The 12,013-nt window shown below is 33.9% G+C and overlaps 1 protein-coding gene across 1 annotated transcript in view; it reads left to right on the plus strand.

Annotated features, from left to right (window-relative positions):
• LOC126824360 (cytoskeleton-associated protein 5-A) overlaps positions 1 to 12,013 on the plus strand; it is a 49,602-nt gene that overhangs the window by 7,211 nt on the left and 30,378 nt on the right. Inside the window, exons 3-9 of the mRNA XM_056101804.1 lie at positions 981 to 1,171; positions 1,993 to 2,119; positions 2,561 to 2,640; positions 3,308 to 3,479; positions 4,151 to 4,295; positions 5,871 to 5,962; positions 11,494 to 11,607. Coding sequence (XP_055957779.1) covers positions 981 to 1,171; positions 1,993 to 2,119; positions 2,561 to 2,640; positions 3,308 to 3,479; positions 4,151 to 4,295; positions 5,871 to 5,962; positions 11,494 to 11,607 — 921 coding nt within the window. The remainder of the gene's footprint in view (positions 1 to 980; positions 1,172 to 1,992; positions 2,120 to 2,560; positions 2,641 to 3,307; positions 3,480 to 4,150; positions 4,296 to 5,870; positions 5,963 to 11,493; positions 11,608 to 12,013) is intronic.

Here is a 12,013-nt window from a genome sequence, read left to right on the forward strand (position 1 = left end):
TTTCAGAGAGCCTCGATGTTCGATCCCTGCATTGGCTGAGAAAGGTCATCAGGATTTTCTGACTTGGTTCCCCCTTGTCAGTGGTGTAGGATGGAGTGCCTGGCAATAGTCGTTCGGATGGAACGAAAGCTGAGGTCCCGTGTACAAATTGGTGTGCATGTAAAAGAACCCATGACAGTTCAGTTGGAATTTGAAATAAGAGTAGGCCGTAGTGTCGCTGGCCGGGTAAAACTTGACTCGTAGTGCACACTGCAAGGTGCATGCCTGTCTTCATTAGCCGAGTTAGAGCATAACAGTAGGACGCTAACTTGAACACCATTTCATTATATTTCTTTACATTTACTTTCTAGACAGTCCAACCTTGTGGGTTTTCTCCGGGTCCTCCGGTTTCCTCCCACTGCTAAAGACCCCTACGCGCAAGCGAATTATTGAAATAAAATTAAAAAACCATGTGTTAGTCCCGAAATGACCTAGTTTGTGTCGAGTGGACGTTAAACCCCATTTCTCTCTCTCTCTCTCACTTTCTAGACATTGTTTTTGTCTAAATGAATCTGAATAAATTGAACCCAGTCTTTTGAAAAAAACAAAAACACCTCAACGTGAATGAAATACATTGATTCATGAATATTGTAATACAATTCTACTGTAAAGATATGTTCCCCTCTCTCAGTTTACCTGGCACTTTTCCCCATTACTAGTCTTTGCCATAAAAACATTGGATTTGACTATCCATGGTTCCTAGGAGCTTGCTAAAGTGTAATGTATTAGTAAAAGACCGGTTTCAGGATAGAAGCATGTCCTTGCATGCTACTGCTACTTGTACCAATACTACTATTAGTATCTGTACTACTAATAATTAATCAGGTGATATTTGTACAACAAGGGTAATAATTAAACCCTGGTACTGGTAGTACAGTAGTTAATACATGAGGCAAACTTTATAAATTTACTATTTATTAGAATTTCTTTGAATATTGCAGGTATGGAAGGCAAGGTTGGCAGGCTACGAAGAAGCCACAAAATTATTTCAGAGATTGGAAGAGAAGAGTCCGGAGTTCAATAAATTTAATGGCTTAATTAGAAAGTTTGTGATAGATAGTAATGCTGTGGCACAAGAGAAAGCGCTTGATGCTGTTTTAGTTTATGTTCAAACTGCTCATGTAGCTGGAAGGTAAAATACATAATTATTATTACAAATGTCTGTTTGGATTCATAACCAAGAAAAGTCCATGTTTTAGGAAAATAATACAAACTAGTACTGCATCAGAAATTGGTGATTAAAGATATTAATGTGAACTAAATGATTGGTGTAAGTGGCAGTGCGTACTGTATAGAAATGGAAGCAGATAAATGTCTTGTTTAAGTCAAAGTGTTGGATTAGGTTAAACTAATACATTACTGTATTTTGAATAATGATGTAAAAGATCACTCGGTTAACTGGTCACGGTTTGGTTGCACTGTTAAACCGGTTCAAAAAATTACTCATCGGTATTCGTTTTCATGTGATACCTGACCTTCAAACCCAGGTATGGTATCCACAACATTATTTTCTTTCATTAAGACCACATAAATACTTCAAATAGCGCTTGTCATTTGTAATAAGTCTTGGCAAGTTAATGTCTTTAAATTCCCGCTCGGAAGTTTTGTATACGTTATTAGCACTCACACGCCACTAAGCATTAAATAGTTTCAGTTGATTGACAAATTAATTGTTTTACGGTATATATTAACCTCATCACTCCATGAACAAAGTCTCAAAAGGAAACAAGTTTGATATGATGAAATGATATTAAAATAGACAGGATAAATAAATATAATAGTAAAATTGTTTATATATCACTCGAGCGCACCATGATATGCTGATGGGATCAAAGTTGCCGGCATATGGGTCAGTGGTACCCTACGACACAGCATGGCTTGTGATAGAAACATGTGTAGTAAATTCTTTAGAATTAGCTGATATTAAATATATATCTTGATGTTATTTTCTAGATCGTGTGCTGATGTTGTCAGTGGAATTGTTACAAAATGTCTGAATGCTAGTAAACAAAAGACGAAGGATAAGGCTATGGATATTATTATGATGTATATAGAAATAGAAAAACAAGAACCTGTACAGGTTAGATAAAATATTGAGATTTGATACTGATTACATCAGAAAATACCAGTTGACCATGTAAATGGTTTATTTTTGGTGTTCAATCTGACATCATTTATATTCATTGTTCTGACACATTGTTTCTTTGAAGCTGAAAACAGCAATTAGATGTTTTCTATTCCTTTCTTACTATTTACCTGATTGTATGTCTGTTTATTCACCTGTGGGGAAGGGGGGTGGGGGATGGCCAAATGGTTAGCGTGGTTTTGATTCCCCGGTTGTATGTGGCAAGGAGTAGATTTAATTTTTTAATTAAATAAATATTTTTGATAGTTTATGGTTTTAAACAGTATATTCTCTGGTAGTACTTTTGTAAACATTGTTATTATTTATTAGTCACTTTATTAATCTTTTGAATATATTGGTCTCTAATTAAAATTGTTATCTTTTTTTTATTTTTAGGAAGCTTTGATGGCTGGTCTAGAGAATAAACAGCCAAAGATAGTTGTTGGCTGTATCACAGCTCTACGTTTGGCATTGAGGTAATAATTTGTAATAATTTTAATGATATTTGTACGAATGTCGTTATCTTGTTTTGCTTTGTGATTTATGAAAATTTGAATAAAAAAGTATGTTTATGGAAAATATTCCTCTTCATGTTATTTACAGTAATCTGATAGGTCTAAGGCTGCGCCAATACAGTTCATTTTCGATACGATACGTATTGACGATACAGCAAGCCGATACGTGATAAATATTGCGATACATTGACGTCAAGATTTAAACCCTGTGATGTTACAAATATCTATAAAGCCCCTTCTACAACTCAAAATTAAATCTGTTATTGAAAAAGGTTGAGGAATGCACATAACCTATATGATCTCCCTCTGAGCAATTAGTACATGAAGTTCATATTTCAAAGTTTTATTGCCAGTCATTATTCTTCAGTAGAAGTGAGGTTAAGATTCACTTCATCTTTGAATTGGACAAAACTAAAGTTAAGTACTGTTTTGACATCTGGACAAGCTCTGTTGCTATTTTATATATGTTATGGTAATAATTGGCTGAAGTAGCCTACAGTACCTACTGAAAAATACTACAGGACAATATTTTAGTCCTTAATGTGCACCCATACATCTGAGGCTTTTTTTTTTTTTCATTTGAAATACTTATTCAAATTATGACTGAATAAATTTTCTTTTCCAACAGAGATTTCGGAACCAAAATTATATCAGTGAAGCCCTTGATAAAAGTTTTACCGAAGTTGTTAGAAGATCGAGATAAAGGTGTCCGAGAGGAGACCAAGTTATTGTGTATTGAATTATATAGATGGATTGGAGCTGCTCTTAAACCTCAGATGTCCCATTTTAAACCAGTGCAGGTATACAATTAACTTACGTTAGGGGCGTAAAATGTTTTTTAGATCCACTAGCCCAGCATTGATTTCCACTATTCCGTGGTTGGACAAAATACAAGCTTTAATATTAGCCAGCATGTAAAATAAAACTTGATAAATGGAATAATTGAAGAAGAGTGGGTGAGAATGCTAATGTCTGCACAAAATTCTCCTTCCTTGCACACATAGTCATAGTACATGAACATCGGGGATGCTATAAATTTGCCCATCGGACATTTTTAGTTGAAAAAAAGAAATATTGAAAATTTCAGTCAAATTTTTGGTAACGTCGGGCTGCTGGCGACCGATATAAATATTGATACTGATAATTTGAATGCTAACTGCTTTGTCATTTATTATAGCTGTCATAATGAACCAAAGCGAAAATCGAAACTAAAAGCCAATTCCTGGCAGTTATTTTCCGTCTCAGTTTATAAATCTTTGATTTGGATTATTGACTGTCTGATATCGATCAAAACATTCTAATGTGCGCTGATAACATAATTATTGGCCTATACTATGTTGTAATCAATGATTTGACTGGCACTGAATTGCTGCCTGTTGGAACCCTCGTTACAACGCTGCTTCCATTTGACATATATAATAATTCATTTTTCTATGTACCCATTCTAATATTTTTGACCAATGTTCTTTAGGTTCAGGAACTTGAAACAGAATTTGAGAAATTACCAGCACAGAAAGCCAAACAATGTAGATTTCTACGATCACAACAAGATCTGAAAGCTAAAATGGAGGAAGAAACTGCTAATGCTGAAGAAGGTGGTGGAGATGGTGGAGAAGGTATAAAAGAAGAAATTTGATTGAATTTATTGTAAAATGATGAAAGCATAATTTACTTACAGTATCAGTCCTTCACGCTTAAGACACGCTTTTGCTCAGGGTAGTCACTAAATACGCCTGCAAATTAGCGAAATCGCCCTCCTAAATATTGAAATTCATAAACTAACATATATTATCAGTTTTGTTTATTTTTAAAACTGCATATGTTTGAGTATAGTGACCTCCTCCTTCGAGCTATGAGCGTTTCCATGGTAAAACTTGGGCTGCCATAATTATTCACCAAACATATTGAATGCTAATGTAAGGCTTGTTTTAATTAGATAGAAATATAAAATCAGCCAATAGAATATGATATTACTTGACAGCCCACGGGAATGATAGAATGACACGTCTAATAATAACATTACGTTGTTTAAAATGTTTTCATATACCGCTTGTCTCTTTGGCATTCATGTTGATTATCACTATCAATATGTCGGGAGATGGTCAAAACTGTCAAGTATGCAACATTTTTAAATTGGAATTGCTGGAGGGCAAATAGCCACAGAGGGGGGCAAAAATGGGTTTGTAAAATTGGTTTGGTCTTTAGTGCAAATTGTGTGCTAAGCATGCTGACAAAATAATCAAACTGACGAAAATTTATAGAACATATAAATGACATAATAAAGAGAATTTGACTCTCCTCAATTTAAAAAAAAATGTAGAATTACTCTTGCAAAATAATTAAGATTTTTTTTTATGGGAGCTTTTTTCTCATTTTGGAAATTGACGGGAGGTTGTTATGACTCATGCACCATTTCGTAAACGTGAAGGACTACTAGATTCTGTCTTCACTAAACCAAACATTGTATGTGCATTTATCTATCGTTTGACATTCAAAATGATCCCCATTTTGATACATATGCAATTTCCATAAGACAGTCAGTTATTCAGGCTGAAGAATTATGATTTACTACTACTTTCATTAAACATGCATTATGCAAGAGCTAATCTGATTATTGCAAGTCTTAATTTAGGCTTCAGATGTTATAGAAATTATAAATTAGATCTTTATTTAAACAACAAGACCAAAATCAACTCTGTAGACCCACGGATGGCTCGGCTACAGCTCGGATTTAAATAGGATTTCACTAATTGATTAAATCAAATAAGCGGTAACCTGATGAAAATACGTCAGTTAGATCGAGGCTAAATGATAGAGTGTACTTAGCGAGGCCGCTGTAAAGCGTTTCGGTATGCCATTGAAAACTTTACTTGATAATCGAGATGTGTAGGTGGAGTTAACGCCTGTCAATCAAACGATCAGCGAAGGTGAAGACACAATTCGCTACCATTTCTAGGCAAATATTACAACGATGATAACTATGTTCAGAATAAAGTAATTTGACTGAATTTTTCAATATATTCTTCTTTCATCATCTACTTTTGAACTGTTATAGCAAGAATGGCCAACTCTCTATAAAAATCTTCCATAATGTATCTTTATTGTTATTTCACTTTTATGGTAGTATAATTACTGAATGAGGTACTAAAAATAATTTGAATTAATTTTAAATGATGTGTGTTTAATTTCAGATGATGGAGCTGCTGAAGAAATAGATGCATATGAATTGATTGAAGCTGTAGATATTATAGCTCTACTGCCTAAAGATTTCTATGATAAAATAGTAAGAATATATTTTGTGCATTTTATGATCATTAAACATTATTGGCCAGAGTGACTGAAAATAGGAAATACAGTAGTGAATCTAGATTAAAGCATGTCTCATTATTATAAAGTGTACCATAGGTTCCCGTTCACAACTCAATTATGAATTTCCTCTTACAAATTTGAGTTCTAAGGGAAGATGGATAGCCTACCCATTCTTCCAAAATATATTTTAAAAAAGATGGCTTTTTTTTGAACATTATATCTACATACTGAAATTTTTTTTTTAGTAAAATCACTCTAGATGAAATTATATCAAATGCAGGCAGTCAACATTACTAATTCATATAAATAGCAATCTATATACGTAGAATATATATTGAATTACTTTAAATGAAAGAAAATGCTGTTATTTTTGGCGTCATTTTAGGAAACATAAAATGTCTCTTTTGAATTGGACAGATGCATGGCAAATTTATTGTACTTTCAGATATTAAAAATTGCTATTATATGCATTAATTTCTTCAAAATGTTAATGCAGTAATACATTATCTAAATCTGAAGTTTTATGGGATATGATTTACAAATTTATTATTAATTTGAGAATTAAGAGTGTATCCGCGAGAAGACCATGCAAAAATCGCAAAAGGTACTAAGATGGGGGATCGGAAGTTTTTGATCACACTTCTGGTATGACACCCCCTAGGTGCAAGAGGTGACATGCTGAAGTGGTTGCAGCGCCTGATGTCGCTCTAAGGGACTGTACTGGAACTATTCCTTTTATGGGTAAAATTGCGGTTTTTACATGTGTATTTATCACCCTTTTTAAGCACAGATTGCATTCTATGGTGCAATAGCAACCTTCTAATTTTGACCCTGTCTGATAAAGCGGGTAGTCGACTTCCAGCCAAGCACTAATTTGAAAAAAAAATCAATACATACTAATTTTGTGTGGACTTGTTTTAGGGTACCATATTCACATTGCCCTTATAGTACAGAAAAAGATACACTGTAACTTTTTCTTTCATGGTGGCAAGAAGAATTTCTTTTGTTGGTTTTGAAGTGCTAAGCACATAGTATCCATAGGTGTAAAAAAAAAATGACCGGAATGCAAATATACAGCTTATTGAAAAGTGCTAAAAATAAGCTTTTGTGATACATTTTTTGCAAATTTAATTAGAGAAATAAATTTTTTGACTTTTATACATTTTCATCATACCCATAGCCATCATTTGTACCATGTTGTACTGTATATAAGTGTGTACAGTGGACTCTGTCACATACGACATTGTACGCGATCGTTACAATAATTCGGATCACACAGCGTTTCGGAATACTGAGCTTTCTCCAAAACCGGAAATACTGTAACTTCGAAAACCAGAAGTATTTTTATATTGTAGCTTCGAATCACCAGAATGCTATTCCCTTTATAAATGATAAACTTTTCTGTACTTTCAAAATTTTATTACATTAAATAATTGGTGTAAAATCGTTTCTTACTGCAGTTTAAATTATCGGCAAACTTCTGTTTAAATTCATCTATACGCTTTAATATGTCTGACACTGTAGCTCGGCCAATTGAATACTTAACGGCTAAATCCTTCTGCGCAGGTCGTGAAACTTTCTCGAAATCTGCTATACGTTGCCGCTTTACATCTAATGTCAAATCTGTTCTGGCACGCTTTGCATGACGTTCAGACATTTTGAATACAATAATGTATAATGATTCTTCAATCGCGGCAATTTTTATATAATGTCGCGGTATTTGACATGAGTAACTAAAATCAAAAACCAAGCGCACTCTTACAAGAGATTATAAATTGTAAAAAAATCAACAAAGAATTTATAACATTATCAAAGTAATCAGCACAGACCGGCGCTTGCGAGTTTTAATCTCACCGATAATTGATTGGTGATTGCTTGTTAATCTTTTCTGGCTTCACACCCATTGAGTTTTAATCTCACCGATAATTGGATGCTTCTGCGCAGGTCGTGAAACTTTCTCGAAATCTGCTATACGTTGCCGCTTTACATCTAATGTCAAATCTGTTCTGGCACGCTTTGCATGACGTTCAGACATTTTGAATACAATAATGTATAATAATGATTCTTCAATCGCGTCAATTGCGAGTTTTAATCTCACCGATAATTGATTGGTGATTGCTTGTTAATCTTTTCTGGCTTCACACCCATTGAGTTTTAATCTCACCGATAATTGGATGCTTCTGCGCAGGTCGTGAAACTTTCTCGAAATCTGCTATACGTTGCCGCTTTACATCTAATGTCAAATCTGTTCTGGCACGCTTTGCATGACGTTCAGACATTTTGAATACAATAATGTATAATGATTCTTCAATCGCGGCAATTTTTATATAATGTCGCGGTATTTGACATGAGTAACTAAAATCAAAAACCAAGCGCACTCTTACAAGAGATTATAAATTGTAAAAAAATCAACAAAGAATTTATAACATTATCAAAGTAATCAGCACAGACCGGCGCGTGCGAGTTTTAATCTCACCGATAATTGATTGGTGATTGCTTGTTAATCTTTTCTGGCTTCACACCCATTGAGTTTTAATCTCACCGATAATTGGATGCTTCACACCCACCGTTTGAAGTACGGATTATATAGTGCCGATTCAATGGAAATTATGTGATGGGACGGCTGATTGATGTCGGAATCCGGAACATACAGAATTCGGATTTACCAGCGATTTTTTGGCTGAAGTAATAAGGAAATAAATCGGGACATGAAAATCATGTCGGATGTCACAGCAATCCGAAGTGATCAGAGATCGGATGTGACAGAGTCCACTGTATTTGTATTTATTGTATACAAGAAGAATGCCCGGCTTCGCTCGGGGGTCATAACCCCGAAACTGGAAGTGGTAGACTAACGCCACCTGGCCTATATTACTTCCCGGTCCGAGCTACCCCTATACCCCAAATTTCAGACTCGGGGCAGACCTAGTGTAGCCGCCAACCCCGAACAGACAGACAGACAAACGACAGTCACAAATATTAGTATAGAAGATTTGGTATTGTCGTATTGTCCCTTTAACATATTTGTTGTCTCTTTAAGATTTCATTTTCCAACAGGTTACCGAAAATGGCTACAAAATGTTTAATTTCAGAGCATGTTTCCACTATTCATTTTGGGACACATCCACTGATTTCTACAATACAGAAATGTGGAAGCTTAAATATTAACGGCAACGAAGCCTTACGTCGAAGTGGGCGACGTTGAACAGTGTAGTATGGTAGCTACGGCTCTCGGGCACCGTCAGCTGCACCTTCAGGGCCGGATTTAGAATAAGAGAGGCCCTAGGCAAACCCCCTGAACAGGGCCCACGGTCATGCGGTTGGTGGTTCGAATCTCACTTTTAGGTGAATTTTTCATTTTTGTTTGGATTATTTTATTTAAAATAATGTCTATTTGAGAGTAATGGATATGTTTGTTAAGATTGAGCACAACTGGACAACTGCAGAAGCCAATTCCCGTCGGCGCCAGATGAGCCATGAACGATTAGAGGCCTTTGAAAGTATTTTTTTTTCAAGACATTTTTATAAAACAGATACTAATGTATTTTAGTGCTGGTAGTAAACACCATATGAATGAAAAGGAAAATAAATTGTTAGGGTTTTTTTATCTGCTACGGTTAAATATCTCCAAAATAGGGAAATTAAAGGTTAATTTCATGGGTTATTGTTTCCTTTACCTAGTTTTTGTCAAGTCGATTCCGGTCATTTTTATTTTTTGTATCAAATATTGGGAGGTTGCTTGTTCACGTGAGCATAAATTTTTTAAACCCACCCCAGGAAAGAAGTAGCTATAGGGCGTCAAACTTTGGGTGACGAAAAATGGGGAATTTAGACAGGCTTTGATATCCAGTCCGTATACAAATCTCGGTCGCCAGAATCGTCTGAAGTTAATTTTGTGGTAACAGCAGTGAGTCATCTACAAACTGTGTGAGTTTGGTCTCTCTGCTACGTATAGTAAAGGTGTAAGGACTTGCCAAAGTTGGTATTTGAGAAAAGACAGATTTTGGTAATTTCACCATATGAAAAATATTTTTTCAATTTTCTCAGGCAGGATTTGAAAGATTTATCTGATATTGTACATTTATGTGTTTTGGGACTATCCCAACTTATAAACCAAATTTGGTCAAAATCTGTGATTGAAGTCTTAGCACCTTCTGCATGGTTTTCTCACGGACACGCTCTTAGAGTGCATTGGCAAATTTGTAACATTAGCTCTACAATTTGAAGAAAATTTCTATATAGTGTTAATGTAATTAGTCACTGACAGTTTTATATGAAAAATAAAGCATATTAATAAGAATGTACGATTAATATAAAAGCATATATTTTGATAACCTAAAATTCAGACATTTACTGAAAATGCAAATTTTGCTAATGTTACATAAGGACAGACATGGACATTTTATAAATAACTGGAATTATTGTTTTTATACGCAATGAAGCAAGCTTTAACTTTAAAATCGTACAAAACATTATTTTAAAAGCATGTGCTAATGTTATAGAAGAATATATACTATTTAGTATTTATACGTCCTCATTTTTATGTGGACGTATTATGCCGTCGCCCCTGTCTGTCTGTCCGTCCACAATTGTTTATGTGGACTGTGTACAGGTCACAATTTTTATCCGATTTTAACGCAACTTAAAATATGGGTCTTTTGCTAAAGATCTTGTGTATCAAGAGGGCTAACATAACATTTTCAGACATACAGCTGTAATAATAACAAATGATCGCCTACCTGTGTCACATTACAATCTCCTGTGTGATAGATCGAGACTACGCACAAATTTCGTGTGCAATGGTTATTCCAATTCTATCATGTAGTATGAAGTAGCTGAAAAGAATTATTAGAATAACACTAAAGTTTTACTGTAACTGGAAGACACAAATTGGATGAAACGTTACTAGCAAAATTATTTAAATATAAGCATAGAAATTTGATTTTTCAATCTAATTTTCCGCCATTTTTAAACGACATATACTAAAACATAAACAGCCATTCCAGAAAGGGACAAATATTTTTCCATGTGACAAGACAAGACAAATATATGTAGTGGATGGACAAACCAGTCAATTTTTAACTGAGGTTTGAACAAATCAATTTTCAGATCGTTTATTTTTCTCATCAGTATATTTTTATGTCTGTTTTAAAGAAGACACACTAACCATTATAATTATGCAAAAACAAATTAAAATAAATGTTATTTCAAAATATTCTAAAATCTTGGAAATGAAATGATGGGAAAAATGTCTATCTTAAAATATTTGTAATTTATTTTAATCAAAAAATGCATCAATAAACCTGCTATTAAGTATTTTATATGTTTTTTTTTATGTGCTGATTTTGAAGATAAGAAAAAATATTTATTAAAAGTTCTTTCCTTTTTCTAAAAAAACCCAAACTGTTACGTTTGTTTAATACCCACTGGTACCATTTATAATAAAATATGCCATAAGTGTTGACAGAAGATGTTAATATCTGTTTTTTGTTTTTTTTATTGTAGGAAGCCAAGAAATGGCAAGAAAGAAAAGAAGCTTTAGAAGCTTTACAGAGGCTTGCTGATAATCCTAAGATCGAAAATGGAGATTTTGCTCCATTACTCAAATGTGTTCTAAAGGTAATAAAAGGTCCATTCAAATAGGTGTCACAACTCCATTGCTCGCGTTGGAAGAAAGTGTTTTTTTTTTTTTTTAATTTGTAACCTTTATTCAACTTAATGTCAAATAGTCCCTATTTAATCTTTTGTAATATTTTAACTGATTTTGAAAGCCGATATCTTATCGTTTGGTTTGATATAATTTTATGTACCTGATCTTTTTATTAATTTCATAATTATAGGTTGAAAAATGTCAATTTTGCGTGTTTTGACATTAAAGTAACAAATTTTGTCACTTGTAAATTGGACACTCAATATCAAAATTAATCAGTCAGCTTTAAATTGGACACAAGTACAAATTAGATGATTTTGGATGATTTTAAATGATTTTTGCAAATTTTTAAACAAAGATTTGATATTAAATGAA

Source organism: Patella vulgata, chromosome 6 (genome assembly GCF_932274485.2).
Source record: "Patella vulgata chromosome 6, xgPatVulg1.2, whole genome shotgun sequence".
In the NCBI taxonomy this organism is placed as follows: domain Eukaryota; kingdom Metazoa; phylum Mollusca; class Gastropoda; family Patellidae; genus Patella; species Patella vulgata.